Below are 15,345 nucleotides of genomic sequence, written 5' to 3'. Positions count from 1 at the left end.
CATGTAAAATAATTTATTTTCAATCAAGATAGTCAAAATAAGCCTCCTAGCACAAATCTCCCCAAAGAGGGTTATTCGATCTCAACAAATGAGTATAAATAGAAGTTTCTCGACCTCATTTGTCAACCAATTCGAAATGCAATCAAGAAATTCAATCTAAGGTGCGAAATCCAAGAAGGAAGTCAAGAAAGGCAAGGAGAAAAGAAGTTGAAGCAAGAAGGAAGGAAAATCGAGTTTTTGGTCAAGGTTTGCCCTAGTTTTCTCTAACACATATGAAGATTATGAGCTGCTTCAAGGGCCGAAGTTGCAAACCAACTGCAGATCCGAAATATTGAAGTCGGGGGCCGAAACTTTGAGTTTCATGCAGTTCTGGAAGGGTTTGACTCTTGTTGACTTGGTTGGACTTTGACCTAATTGGAAGGGATTCTTGGAGGGCTGACTTGGTGCTGGAGGAGGCCTTGGTCTTGAGGTTTGGGTCTTGGTTTTCTCATTTGAAGCAAATTCTATAAGAAGAGAAGAGATTTTATGGGATTTCCCCTTGGAGGGGTTTTGCCCTGGCTTGGAGCCTAATTTTTGTGTCCATTATCTTTATTGTTTTTACACTTGACAATTGATAGATGAAGAAGATATAATAAAGAAACACAAGAAGATAAATAAAGTTCATAAGCAATTATTAAGGTTAAGGAGAAATTAAATTAATATTTGCCCTATTGCATTCTCCAACAGATTGGACGGTTGGAGATGCAAGCATTCTGAAGTTGTAGAAGTCGTAGTGATCAGTAGAAGATGAGGTAAAGGACCTGTCAGATGTGTTCAAGGTATGTGGACTGAAAGGGCTATGGACGCGCTACATCAGTAAATAGGTCAAGTGTACTTTGTTATGGGAAAGATTGGTGGTCATAGTTTTTGACACCAAGCCCTAGTTGTCCTTGTATCAGGGCAGTATTTAAGGGTCATGATCCCTTGTACGGGAGCCCTACATTTATTGTATTAAAACTTGTAATATAACAAGTTGTGAGTTAAAATTTGTCTTGTGTACTAGTTGATTCACTACTATATGTTATTATGTTGTGCAAAGTGCTTGTGTTGTGGCAGTTGAGTGTGTTTGTGATCATGATCTTAGACTCAAACTTGATTCTTAAGTGCCAAGGAAAAATCAACAAGGAGACCCATTAACTAGGATGGAGAAAAAAGTTTCAGAAATGAGGGTAAGAACCCAATGAATCCATATTTCAGCGAATCCAAAAGCAGTGAGCATGTGAAAAATAAATTGCCAGCTCAATTTGTAAAATGCTTTTGACATATGAAATTTGATGAGCATACCTAGAGACTTAATGGAATTGAGTGAATGTGTTCATGGGCGAGTATTATGTTGTCCATAATTTGTCTGCTTCCACATAACTAGTTTTTCCAGGAGAGATAAGTGAGAGGCAAATGGGTTTTAGTCAGTTTGAGATCATTTTGGAGATGATTTTATAGATGACATTACATAAGGCAATAAGCCTGAAATCTAAATGAGAATCAATGTGGGATTTTTTAGGAATAAGAGATATAAAGGTAGCATCAAGGGTTGTTAAGATAGAGGAGGAGCGTCGAGAGTCTTCTACTACTTGCCAAACATCATACCCAAGAATTTTCTAGCAAGCCTAGTAGAAATTGGTGGTAAAGCCATTGGGACCTGGGGACTTGCATTTAGGAATTTCCATAATAGTTGCTTCCACTTCCTGCATGGTGATTTCCTTCAAAAGGAGATCATTATGTTCCCTTGTTACAAGTTTGGGAATGTGCTCTGTTATTTCCTTGATAACAGGCCCTCTTTCCCAAATTGTTTTTGTAAGTGTAGCTTGGAAATGATTCATGAGTTGCTAGGCTATTGCATCATGGCTTTCCACTTTTTTGTGATTCATTGTTTTGATGCTTAATATTGTATTACTTTTCCTGTGTTTGATCATGGATCTGTCTAAGAATTTAGTGTTTTTTTCTCCCTCCTTAAGCCATTGTACTTGAGATTTTTTTCTCTAGAGGATTTCCTTTTGCTTCAATCTTTCCTCCAGCTGGAGGTGAGTGACTGCTTCTTGATGTTCCAATTCCTCAGATCTGCCATTTGATATTATTGCTTGTTGGATGGTGGCCATCTCTTGTTCTAGCTTTAGTTTTCTTTGTGGATGTTACCAAAATCTTCAATATTCCAGTTCTTGATTTTCATTTTGAGATATTTTAACCGCAACTGGAACCAATACATAAGGGTCCCAAGAAAATGATATGATTCTTTCCACCATTTTTCTACATCAAAAATAAATCAAGATGTCGTAACAAAAAAGCCTCGAGTTTGAAGGGCCTATTCCTAGGACTACCAATATAGTCCATAGAGAGTTCTATGGGCCAGTGATCCAAACCATGGCAAGGGAGAATAGAAGCCTCAAAATTGGTGCCTAAAATATAGAGAGACTCTTCTATGAGGAATCTATCGAGTCTTGAAGCTATTTGAGATGTGCCTCCTCACTTATTGTTCTAGGTGTATAAGCCATTGTGTGTGCTCAAATCTATAAGTTTGGAGTTATTGATAAATTCCACAAAGAGGGGACTTTCTTCATCAAGTCTATGAATCCCACCTTTATTTTCATTGAGATTTTTTATCATGTTAAAATCCCCACCTATAATCCAAAAGTTTTCCCTTATAAGTTTGAGGCTCTTTGGAGGTTTTGAAGGAAGAATTTTTTGTCAGCAGGAATACTAGGGCCATAAACATTGGTTATGAAACTCGAACTGGCTGAACCAATGGGTTGAAAGTTGGAAGCTATGATTTTGGTTAGACAAAAAGAATCCTGAAGAGTGACTAAGGAAGGGTTCCATGTGATAGCAATACCTCCTGATGCTCCTTGGGAATCCTAGGCTAGATAATCACAATTTCTCCAAACATTTTTTAAAAGCTTATTCAAAGACTCAAAAAAGCATTTTGTTTCCTGAATCATCATGATGTCAAGGTGTTCTTGGCAAATTTTGTTTTTTAGGAGTCTTTGCTTGGATTTCCCATTAAGACCCCTAGCATTCCACGAGATGAATTTCATTGATGATGTTGAGAGGAGGGTTGAAAGATGGCATCCATTAGTGACACTCTACTAGTATTCACCAAGTAATCCCCTAGGTCCTGTAGTAATTAACTATTACTTTTCTGCTCTTTTTTTTCTTTGGTTCTTTCAAAATACTAATTGATCTTTGGGAGTGATTCTTTTGATTCCATGAGAGGAAAAGAGGAGTTTTGGTCAGGGGCATTACCTAATTCATGAGCTTGACAGAGAATTAGATCTTCATTTCGAATGTATGCTCCACTGATGATTTGAACTTGCTCCTCGGGAATGGTTGTTGGGTCTTTGTTTCTCCATTCCTCTATAAGAGATTGCAGATCAATGTTTTGCAGGTCCATTGCCTCGAAATCTTCTGCATCAGAAAAATCTTGGGTGTTATCCTCCATTTCTAGATCCTCCTGGTAATCTTTGTCAGTCAGTTGTGCATGCTCATCTTTTGTTGGATGGGGTGGTTTTTGACTGGTTCGCCCAATCTTTTCCATTTTGGGCTTTACTCCTCTGGTCGCTATCTTGTTTTCTTCTAGCTACTGGAGGACTATGTACCATTTATGGCCCATTGCATTTTCAAAGGTTGAATCCTTTGTTCTTTTTTTTCTTGTCTTCCTTTTATTGGTGACCCTGGTAAACCCATCTTGATTCAAGGACATATTTACTTGTGCATTTTGTTGGACTTGGTTTGTTGGGAATTCTTGAAAATAGATGGTTGTATTCATGGCATTTTCGACATATAAAGGGGATTTTCTCATAATCTATTGGTTGTTCCCATATTTCATCTTCACTGCTCAACTGAATGCTTGCTAGGAGGGGCTTGGATATGTCTAGATAAGCACAAAGGCGGGCATAGGAAGTGTATCGACCTTGCTTTGTGGTATTTGAGATCATAACAAAATGTACTATGACATTACCAATGCTTTCTAAGATTTCAAGGTCCCAAAACTCCTGAGGGAGAGAATAAAGACAGATCTATACTGGAGCCACGAAAAAGTCTTCTTTGTCATGGTGGAATCTCTAAACCCATGGCATCATGAATAAGTCGACAAAATTCATGAAATATGATCCTTCCTAAAATATGCAATCTCTATCCTCTATATCGTTGAATATGGTCGTGAAGAAACCCTGGGACACCAACTTAATGTCAACGTCCCCTTTAAGTGTCTAGTTCTTCCAGATCCAACTGAACAAGGATTTTTCCAAGGGCCAGAGACCTACAAATTTGCATATTACTGTGCGCTCTGTCATATATTTGATTTTTGCTACTATTTTTTCTGATGGGATTTCCAAGATGGGAGCTTTGACTGTCTAAGGAAGGCAAGAAACATTAGCTTTTGGATTTTTCATTGCTAGAATAACAGAAGTAGCGACTGCAACTTCATTGTCAGTCATATTAGATGTGTTCACCTTTCGTTGTGGTTTGTGAGCTGAGGAATTATTGAATTTGTACGAGGTAGTTTGATTGGCTTTGCAAGCGATTTTGTTTCTGTAGGAGGAATCTCCTCCACCCCTCCATGCCATTAGAGGGCAAGGCGTTGACGATTTAGGCAAAAACCCTAGAAGTGGAGGTTGTTGAGCCAAAAATCTTGTTATACTTTGATGCTAAAATTCAATATCATGATAGAGAGATGGACATCAATCGATTTGGTTATCAATAATGATGATATGTAGACCCTAGATTAACAAGACAATCATTTGTATGTAATATTACCTACCATGTCCTCATATTCATGGAAATTCAATATTTTCGGTTATATATTTCCAAAATCATGAATAGTATTTCATTCATTGTTTTCCATATGTGTGTTTTTATATATGCTTCTTTGCTAAAGCCAAAATAGTTTATGGATAAATGGAGCTCTAAATTCATTGTGTTCACTTGCCAAAGTCTTATATAGCCACTTCTCGATGAAAACAATTTTAAAATGCCCAATCCCATGTTTTGCAACTTAAGGATAGAGTGTTGTTGAACCCACTAATGATGGCATAACTAGTCCAACAGTCATCTCGACCTACATCAAATATAAGAGTTTATATATGTAGTCTAAATAATTCAAAATCGTATAAGGTTTTACTGTTATATCTTTGTTATCAGTTTTCCACTCAACTACTCTATGTTTGGTTTCGAATTCTACTAGAAACCCATACATGGACTGCAACAATTTTTCAATCTTTTGTGGTGGTTGTCTTGCCTCCCCATTGGCTGAAGTTGAATTGCATTGCTCTTCAGTTTTTCCATCATAGAAGTAGTCTAAAAAATTCTCTCATATTATTAAATACCTATGCAAATTCCTATACATTATTAGCATATCTATTTCAAAAACAGAAGTTCAAAAGGGTTACCAAGGTTACTTGAAAAAAAAGGAGAATGACTTGCCCTAATTCTCCATCCTAAATTTGTTTTTTCCACTAGTTTGCAGTGAGAATTGACACGAGTACCATTGAACTATGAAGAACCAATGACAAGTCGTACCCAAAGAATGGAGGTGGAATATGGGCTTTTAACATGGGTCCATGGAAGGTGTTAAGTATGATATAAGGAAGATGGGACACACTATCTCAATCATGGCTTCCTAGGTAGTGCTCCTCCTATAACCCAAAGGGCCTTTAGGGAGATCCCACTATACTAGGGTTAAAGATAGGCAGTTGATATTTTTATTGGATTTCTCTCTCCGAGAGGTGTAGGATTGATCTAAAGATCATCTCATTTTGACATGTACAAATGGAATTATGAATTTATTTTGTTTATGGACAAATTGTCAAGGTCGGCCAACAAACTAATGTAGGCTCAGAAGCCCAACAGTCATGTCTATTCATCCTCAATGTTTGCATATAAATACAAGGTGCCTCCTCCTCATTTAGACACTTCACTCACTCACATATTTCTCTCTCCTTCGTTGATTGGGTATGGATTTCTGAGGCATCTCTCCACACGTGCGAAGAAGATCATCTCTTTTTTGTCCCTGGGTTGACCAGCATTGACCGAAGTTGCAGAAGAGTTTTTGACCAACATTGACCTATTTTGACTGCATTTTGTGAGGGATACCTCTATTTGAGTAGCCGCATTTCTGGACACAAAAAAAAGGTTGTTTGACCAGCATTGACTGTAGAAGGGTTTGCTGCAATGTCGACTTTTGTTGACTGGGCATTTTCAGACTATTTTTGGGCTGATTTGACTTGCTGTTGGAGGCTAAGTTGACCGAATTTGACAGAGCTGTTTTGGAGGTCAAAATCTGCCCTGTTGACCAACATTGACTTTTTGGTTAGGGCTTTCTGTTACTGCTATTTGACTGGTCAGATTTCACTTTGATTGGGCAAGTGAATATGCATATTGTACTTTCTCTCTCTGCTAAACTTTTGAAGAATAATAAGAATAATTGATCAAAGGGTTTCCCCACATTGGGGTTTGTTCCTGGCTAGCGCCATATCTTGTGTCCTCTTGTCTTGGCTTGTCTTCTACTGTTATTGTTTATGTTCTATCTGCATTTTACTGTCATGTTGATGTGATTGCTAATCTGGATATTGATATTGGGCTAATAAGAAAATTGAAGTAAAATTGCTCTTAAGCATAGAACATACCATTGTTATCTAAAATTAACAAAGATTAACCCACTTGGAGAGGTGACAGAACAAGAATGCCGTCAAGGTCTGTCAGTCTTCCAAATCACCCCATAATCCATACTAAATGCCCAAAACCAAACAAGTATAAGAACCTGATTGCAAAATGATCAAGTACCTTTTGAATGGTAGAGCACCTTCATCCAAGTGCTAATTTTAGATGGGTGAGAAGCACATTGTTGATGCAAGTGGCAGAGGCACATGGCATATCATCAACTAATGGTGGCTGGCAAGGGCTGTTGGTTATATGGCTGACTAACTGGCTGTCAAATGTAGGAGAAAAATCTTTCTCCTATGGGTTTACCCATTTTGCTAGGTAACACGCCTCATTTTGAACTATGTTTGCAAGGTTTTGAGTTGTACTTGACCTAAATCCTACACAGATTTCTTGCAAGTTGGTTTTGAGGGTTTGGAGGGTAATTTCAAGGAAAGATTTGTTTGAGTGGAGTGTTTGTGTCAGGATCCAGCTATACCTCAGCGTCCAACCAGCCCAAACCTCCCCATTATTCATGATGCTGAAATTCAATATCATGAGATAGAGATGGACATCAATTTATTTCGATGCCAATAATGATGATACGTAGACTCTAGAGTAATGAGACAATCATATGTATGTAATATTACCTACCATATCCTCATATTAATGGAAATTCAATATTTTCGGATATATTTCCAAAATCATGAATAGTATTTACATATATGTATTTTTATATATGCATCTTTGCTAAAGGAAAAATAGTTGATGGATAAATAGGGTTCTAAATTCATTGTGTTCACTTGCCAAATTCTTATATAGCCACTTTTGGGTGAAAATAATATTTAAAATGGTTGTTTTGAGATTTTTGTGAGATTGAGATACAATGCTGTGATTTTCCGAAATTGACTCCACACAAGACATTTTGATAGGTCGACATTTCCAATCCAATAACTGGATACATCATGACAACAGATGAGTCAAGGAAGAAGAAAGGAGAACTATTTAATATAATAATATAATTTTAATTTAATATACTAATATAACCTTTATATATATTTAACCTAAAAATCGTTTCCTTTTCTTTTAGGGTTTTCGCTTCTGGGTTTTTGTTTTTTGGTTTTTGGCTTTTTTGTTGGGTGACTGCCCTTCCTCTCAGGATCTTATACTTTTATTTATTCCTTGTCCTCCTTTTTTTATTATCCTTAACTCCTCACTCCTATGATGTATCTCGTTTTTGGATTCCAAAAGTCGAACTATCAAAATCTACTGTGGAGTCAACTTCGAAATCACAACATAATATTTAAAATGTCAATCCTATGCTTTGCAACTTAAGAATACAGTACTGTTGAACCGACTAATGATGACATAACTAGTCTAACAGTTATATCTGCCTACATCAAGTATCAAAGTTTATAAATGCAGTTTAAAAATTCAGAATCGTATAAGATTTTAGTGTTATATCTCTGTTATCAGTTTTCCAGTCAACTACTCTATGTTTGGTTTCGAATTCTATAAAAAACCCATACATGGACTGCAACAAACTTTCATTCTTTTGTGGGGGTTATCTTGCCTCCCTATTGGCTGAAGTTGAATTGCATCGCTTGTCAGTTTTCCCATCACCGAAGTAATCTCAAAATCTCTGCCATATTATCAAATACCTATGCAAATTCCCATTCCATTATTAGCATATCTATTTCAAAAACAAAAGTTCACAAGGTTACCAGGATTAGTTGAAACAGAAGGCGATTGACTTGTCCTGATTCTCCATCCTGAATTTGTTTTTGCCACCAGTTTGCAGTGAGAATTGACGCAGGTACCAATGAACTTCGAACGTGGGGTGAAGGGATCTTTTACAGTCTTCTTTGGTTCTTTACTGGGAGTCCATAATTGGGTGTACTTGATGAGACTGGGAACCAATAAAGCCGCCATCTGCGAAATCTGATTTGCCTTCGACGTTCACGTAACGGACTACTAATCCGTCCTTGCTTGGGTATATATGGTTGTGGTCGTGACAGTGGTATAGATGTGTTTCATTGTGTTTTTCATTTTCAATATATGGTTGTGGTCGTGACAATTGTATAGATGAGTTTTGAACATAACCACCAAATCGTACGAATGTCACGTTGTAAGGCTAAATGCATTTGATTAAATACATAATTGAACTGAAATTCTGAACTCTTTCAAAGGGTATAATTTCAATTTTTCAATTTTAACCAGAAAACAACAACGGGTTAATTACGTTAATTAATAATGCCATATAGTTAGTGATCCTTTCCCTGCCACTTAGTTTAATTATTGAACTTTGAAAAGTATGCTGTTTAGTTTAATTATTGAACTTTGAAAAGTATGAATTAATTTTTATATTTGGACAAGGACTACCTTGTAGATACTCTACCTTAGTTTAAATATAGTTAAATTGGAATAAAAAACAATACCATACATCCTGCTAATAACATCAGATTTATAATATGTAGGCCTTGGGATCAAAATCAGGGCTTTGCACAATCAAGTTTAGTTAGAGTAAAAAACCCTAAAATTTAAAAAGTCTAAAATAAATTATCTTTTTATTAATATTTTCATAATCCACTAAATGTGAAGCATCATCTTATGTTATACATTTTGTATATTACGAAGCATCTTTTTGTTAATTGTAAATTTTAGTTATTTAATTTATATTAAATAAAATCAACTAATTACATTATTTCAATATTATAATTAACTTAAAACTGAGGTAAAAAATGAGTAAAAGATGGCTATGGAATTGTTTATTTTGGTCGGTCATCAAAATTTATATTTATGTTACCACAATTTACGATCTCACGAGAGGTGCAAGTGTCTTATTATATTAATGTGGAACTTGTTTTATTCCCTGAAATGTTTTCGATAAATGGATTTTAGGTCTGGCTATGGTGCTTGAATCTTGAGAATAAATTTGAACCATGAATGTGTGAATAGTGTGTGTAAAGACCTTAATACAATGAAAAGTTGGAAACGCTAAACTGGTCAGATTTCTCTAAAAGGTAAAGTCTTCATAGAAACCTTGCTATAGAAGGAGTGTTCCACTTTGGCATGAGGTTCGCAAAAAAATGGTGGAGAGCAATCACCGCAATGCAGATATACTTGAAAATTCGATTTTATGGAACTTTGAATCAAAAGTTGAAAATATGATAAAATGTCAGGGAAAATTGCCATAGAACGTCCAAAAAGTGGCGGAATTACGTATTGATTCGGCCAAATCCCTCTCGAACATCCAAAAAGTGGCGAAATTACATATTGATTCGGCCAAATCCCTCTGGATTACAACGTACAAACATTTAAAAAGTAGTCATCCAAAGAGTGGCGAAATTACATAAATTACATTTTGATTCCGCTAAATCCCTCTGTACAACGTACAATTTTCTATTTTTAGAGTTAAGATGCATCTAGGTTGCTTTAATTATTAATTATAAATGTAATTTAATTATTGATTTTATAATTTGTTTTGTGATATTTAATTAGTTATGATATACAAGAATAAATATTACAAGATTAATATGATTTAAAAATAATTTGGAATATTTTAATTATATTGAGAGGTCCAATTTTTCATTTTTATATTTCTAAATTTATATTTACCAAATAAAATTATAAAATTATTATTCAAATTAACAAATAACAAATAAATTACTATACAAATTATGAAATAACAAAATTGCTATTTTTAAATAATTAACTTAAAATTTAAAATACTTAAACTTTGAATTAGAATTTTAATTGGTTATGATATATAAGCATAAATATTACGAGATTAATATGATTTAAAAGTAATTTGGAATATCTTAATTATATTGAGAGATCCAATTCTTAATTTTTTTTTATTTCTAAATTTATATTTACCCAATAAAATTATAAAATTATTATTCAATATACCGAATAACAAATAAATTACTATACAAATTATGAAATAACAAAATTTCTATTTTTAAATAATTAACTTAAAATTTAATATACTTAAACTTTGAAGTAGAATTTAAAATACCTAAATTTGAAAAAAAAAACAAATAATTGAAATCAAAAAACACAAACATAAAATCACAATGTTTAAATTTTGATGGTGGAATTTTTTTAACTCACAACGAATTAGTTAACACAAGAGGTGTTAGTTTTTAACTCACAACCAACTATTTAACACAATGTGAACAGTGAACACAATGTGAGCAATATTTCCCAGTGAGTAAATGCCACATTAATTGTTCTGTCCTTCTACACCTTACCTTTATTCAAATGTGTGCAGTTGTCAACAGTGTGGCAGGAATTAGTAAACAAGTTTATAAAGTCATGGTTGGAAATATGGCCCATTTGTTATGGTCAGGAGGAGGATCTATTAAATAGTGACTAGGTGGGAAATATTGCTCATCCCCTTGCAATTAAACATTTACTATGAATATAATATTTGTCGTAAAGTTTTAGCTTTTCAATACAAACAAATTGACATGGCGCAGTGTGAATAGTAATCGTCGTACTTATATTGCAGGATTGCAATGATTTCAGAATAAGACTTCATCTCTCTGAACCAATCAACATTTAAATAAAATAAAAAATTAAAAAAATAAATTATATATGTTTTGCAATGTTAACTTTATAGATTATTTGTTTAATTTTTGGTCAACTTTAAATTAATTCGATGTTCAACACATAACGAATATGTTATATACCCTGTGTCGCGGGTGGCAGTGATAATAAATGTAATTAATATAAACAACAGGTATCAGCTTTATATTATAAATTTAATATTATAAATTATAATATCAAACTATATTAATATATTTGCTAAGGCTTTTTATCTCAATTTAAGGTAGATGAGATCCGTTGACTTTTTTTTTTAAATTGAGGGCCTAGATTGATTCTCAAGGGAATATGTTCAACATATGCTTAGTCTTAATGTTTATCAACGGTTGTAGTGTATTAAAGAGTTTGTTAGGTTGCAATGACTTTTAATAAATTAAAAAAATTATATTTGTGTGATGTGGCTCCCCACCCAATTTCTTAGGGATTTGAGATTATTCCAATTCTAATAAGTTCCTCATTATTATTTATAACATTCATTTATATATACACAAATTTTATTTAGCAAAATGGTCCATTACTTTTAATAAATTTAAAAAATTAGATTCGTGTCACGTGCCTCTCAACCCACCAATTTCCTAGGGACTTGAGAGTATTCCAATTATAATAAGTTCATCCATGATAAGTTCATCATTATTATTTATAACATTCATTTTTTTTATCTTAAGTTAAAGTTGACCCATAACCTTTTTATACATGGTTAATCAGATAAATGTGTGCATTAATAAGACATTTTTCGTGTTGCAATAGTTTTTTTGTTATATTTATGAAGCCTTCGACTATATCAACCACATTAATATTTTTAATGTGGTTGTACTAGTAATTTTGTATTTGGAAAATATTTTATTAATAAATATTAATATATTATTATATATTAATTAATATGAAACCTAAATAATTTATACTATAATCTTGTGGAAGTAATATTATAAATCCAAGGGATAATTATTATAGGCCCTTGGGATTAATATTAAAAATTCAAATTAGAATATTTATGATAAAATTCAAATAATAGTAAACCTAAAGGAATAATATTAAACCCTAGAAATATGTACCCTTAGATTAATAAACATAATGAATCGATATTAGAAACCCAAGGGAATAATATTAAACCCTAAGAATATGAACCCTTAGATTAATAAACCCAAAAATTCATATTATAAATCCAATGGATTAATACTAAAATCTCAAGGGATTATGAACCCAAAGGAATAATATTAAACCCAAGGATAAATATTATAAACCCAAGATATATAAACCTTAAGATAAATATTATAACCATAAAATAAACATGGTTGATCATGGTTGATTTTCATATTGAGACAATCATTGTCACAATGCGATGTTGGATCATGCTTAACCATGATTGATTTTCATATCGACACAATCTTTGTCACAATGCGACATTGGACCATGGTTGTTTTTCATATTGAGACAATCTTTGTCACAATGTGACGTTGGTGTAGAATTGTAACTGCCCAAGAAATTTTAATCTAAATCAAGAGACATAATTCTACTCTACTGCATTGTGGAATTCAATTCACAATTTAGAACAACAATCTCAGACATGCAATAAGAAATCACATACATGCAAAATATTTTTCCAGGGGAAAGCAACTACTAAAAACCCCTTAATCATGCTTGCATTAATCAAATGAATAGAGATTGTATTATAGTTGCTAGCTCAATATGAGCTCAACCTACAAGTGAATAACCTATCTCTTTGCCCAATGAGAAGCTCTGACCCAAACTTAGTCAATTTTTGCCTCTGCTTGAGCCCTCTATTTCCTTGTGTAATTCCCAAGGTTGTTATCTGGTTGCATGCAACACCTGTACACTCAATACTAGTTTACAATTATTGTTACATTGCCTTGGAATCTCCATGCCCTATATATTTTAGGTTGATTGATCAGTTAACTAGATGATCACTGAGTTAGACTGTTGTCCCATTGCACAATTGACCTTCCACTAGTTCCATCAACAGTTAGAACTAGTTTAACTGAAAACAACTTGAAATAACTGACCTTGATTGCTACAAATTAGCAATCACACATGCTTAACTGAACTCCAAGCCCTCTAACTCGAATTTACTAAGCTAACTGAGTGACAAGATTCATGTCACACAATTTAACTACATCCAAGTTGTTTGTTGATGTGGAAATTCAAATTTTCTCAATTTGACCAAGGCAAAATCAAATTGAGACTTTCTTGCTACATTTTTCAACAATCATCTCAGCAAGAAAGGGATTATCAACCACCCCTATCCCGCACATGTGGAACTCAAACTTCCCTCTTGACAAAGCCTTCGTCAAATTGTCAGCATCTTATTCCTCTATCAGAATGTATTGTAGCAACATTATTTGCCTCTGCACACAATCTCCTAAACGATGATACCAAATATCTATATGCTTGGATCTCTTGAAGAATATAGGGCAAAGTAGTGTCGTGTGATTATTCTTTACTTGATAACAATTTGTGATGCACTTTGACAATTTATCTTCTTCTTTTTATTAGTGTGTGTGTTTCATCAAATTGCTACCAAAAAAAAAATAACAAAAACACAAAGTTTGGCTCCCTGCCAGAGACAAAACCTCTCCACTCTTGAGAGGAAAAGCCTTAGAAATTTTTCTCTTATTGAAGCTTCTTATTTGAACAACTTCCAAAACCTAGACCCTTGACTAGGATATCCTCCAAGCATAAGTCAAATCCTTCCTCTTTCTGCACTATGACTTCCGGCACATGGACCTCTATCTTCCGACACTTTGCTCCTTAGCACTTCATCCTTCTTCTGCTACTTGTCTGAGTTAGATTCTCTTCTTCTTAGGATAAACCCTAGAAAATTAAGGCTTCTTTACTTCGCTTTAGAGAGAACCTTCTTTGCTTTCCTTAGGAGAACTTGTAGACCTAGTTACACTTCTGAATAAGGCTTCTAAATGTGTTGCCTTCAACGGTTGTCAAATCCACAAAAGTATATTGTTGAAATATTCACAGGTTTGGACAGAAACCCTAAAACAGTCCCCTTATCTTCATTGTTTTTTCCTTCTTTCTTCGCTGCCTTAGAAGGCTCCTTTTTATCGACTTTTGCTTCTTCTATTCTGGGCTAGTTTCTGGCTTCTTTTCTGCGTTGAAAAAGAGAGATATGATTGATGATCAAATGAGGTGTGGACAACCTCTATAAATAGAGGTTTGTCAATCCTTTTAAGACTGACTTGACTGTTCATTAGGCCAATTTGATTGTTTCATCATAATTCATTTTTTATTCATTATTTGGCTGCTTGGAGATTTCGTTGAAGCTAGGAGAGGATTTGACTTGACTTGGAGGTGTTTCCATGACCTTGTACATTGAAATACATGATGTATCATGCCCTCAAAGGGTCTCACCATAATTACATTTTGACTTTGACTCTCTAGAATCACTTTAAAATGTGCTTGACCTATTTTTAATGAGAAAGAAACTCATTGACAAATAATATCAAAATAATTTCTATTTTCTTAAATAAATACAAATATCAAAATTACATTTATGAAGACCTAGCTTAGTTACATTTTCTTCAACACTCCCTCTTAACTAGGGAGGTATTCATAAACCATTACAAGGTGTTTGACAATTTTCAATCTTGAAGAATTCACATAAGAGAAACCAAATTTACAATCCATCTGTTATAACATCATATCCATCAGCATTGTCATAGTGCAAGGCCTTGACTAACATCTCCATCTCTCTATGAGACCATGAGCTACAATGCTGGCGAGACCAATGATTCATAAGCGCCTTCATCATTGTCTCTCAAGGTACATACCCACCTAGGTGTTCTCTGAGTATGACCTTCTAGGACTATTCTTATCTTGGGTTCCCAGCCCTCAAAGAATGCCAGTCCTCTTGCCTGCTCTTGTCTTGGATGCCCTACACATCCTCAAAGAGTATCGGATGCCATATTATTACATAATCCTCCCCTTCTTTCTTCCCAAGTGAAGACAAGAATGTTGTGTATAACTTGTGTCTACATTTCCATTCATGGCCTTCATCTAGACTTATGGTTGTTAGTCCTGGTCTAGTGCACGACCCAT

At 34.2% G+C, this 15,345-nt stretch overlaps 1 protein-coding gene across 4 annotated transcripts in view; it reads right to left on the bottom strand.

The window, feature by feature from the left end:
* LOC149203496 (Thioredoxin superfamily protein) overlaps positions 1–8,707 on the bottom strand; it is a 459,228-nt gene extending 450,521 nt beyond the window's left edge. For 2 of the 4 annotated variants that reach the window (XM_089400196.1, XM_089400198.1), the window contains exon 1: positions 8,394–8,707. In XM_089400196.1, coding sequence (XP_089256322.1) covers positions 8,394–8,601 — 208 coding nt within the window. In that variant the 5' untranslated portion in view covers positions 8,602–8,707. The remainder of the gene's footprint in view (positions 1–8,393) is intronic. The other 2 variants (XM_089400200.1, XM_089400197.1) reach the window with 2 other exon arrangements.
* Between the last annotated feature and the right edge of the window lie 6,638 nt (positions 8,708–15,345).

The sequence above is a fragment of the Pinus tabuliformis genome, chromosome 2_1, assembly GCF_031772625.1.
Source record: "Pinus tabuliformis cultivar Carrire ecotype Pingquan chromosome 2_1, CPIR1, whole genome shotgun sequence".
Lineage (NCBI taxonomy): Eukaryota > Viridiplantae > Streptophyta > Pinopsida > Pinales > Pinaceae > Pinus > Pinus tabuliformis.
The sequence above is the reverse complement of the archived record's forward strand: the minus strand, read 5'-3'. Positions and strand labels throughout refer to the sequence as shown.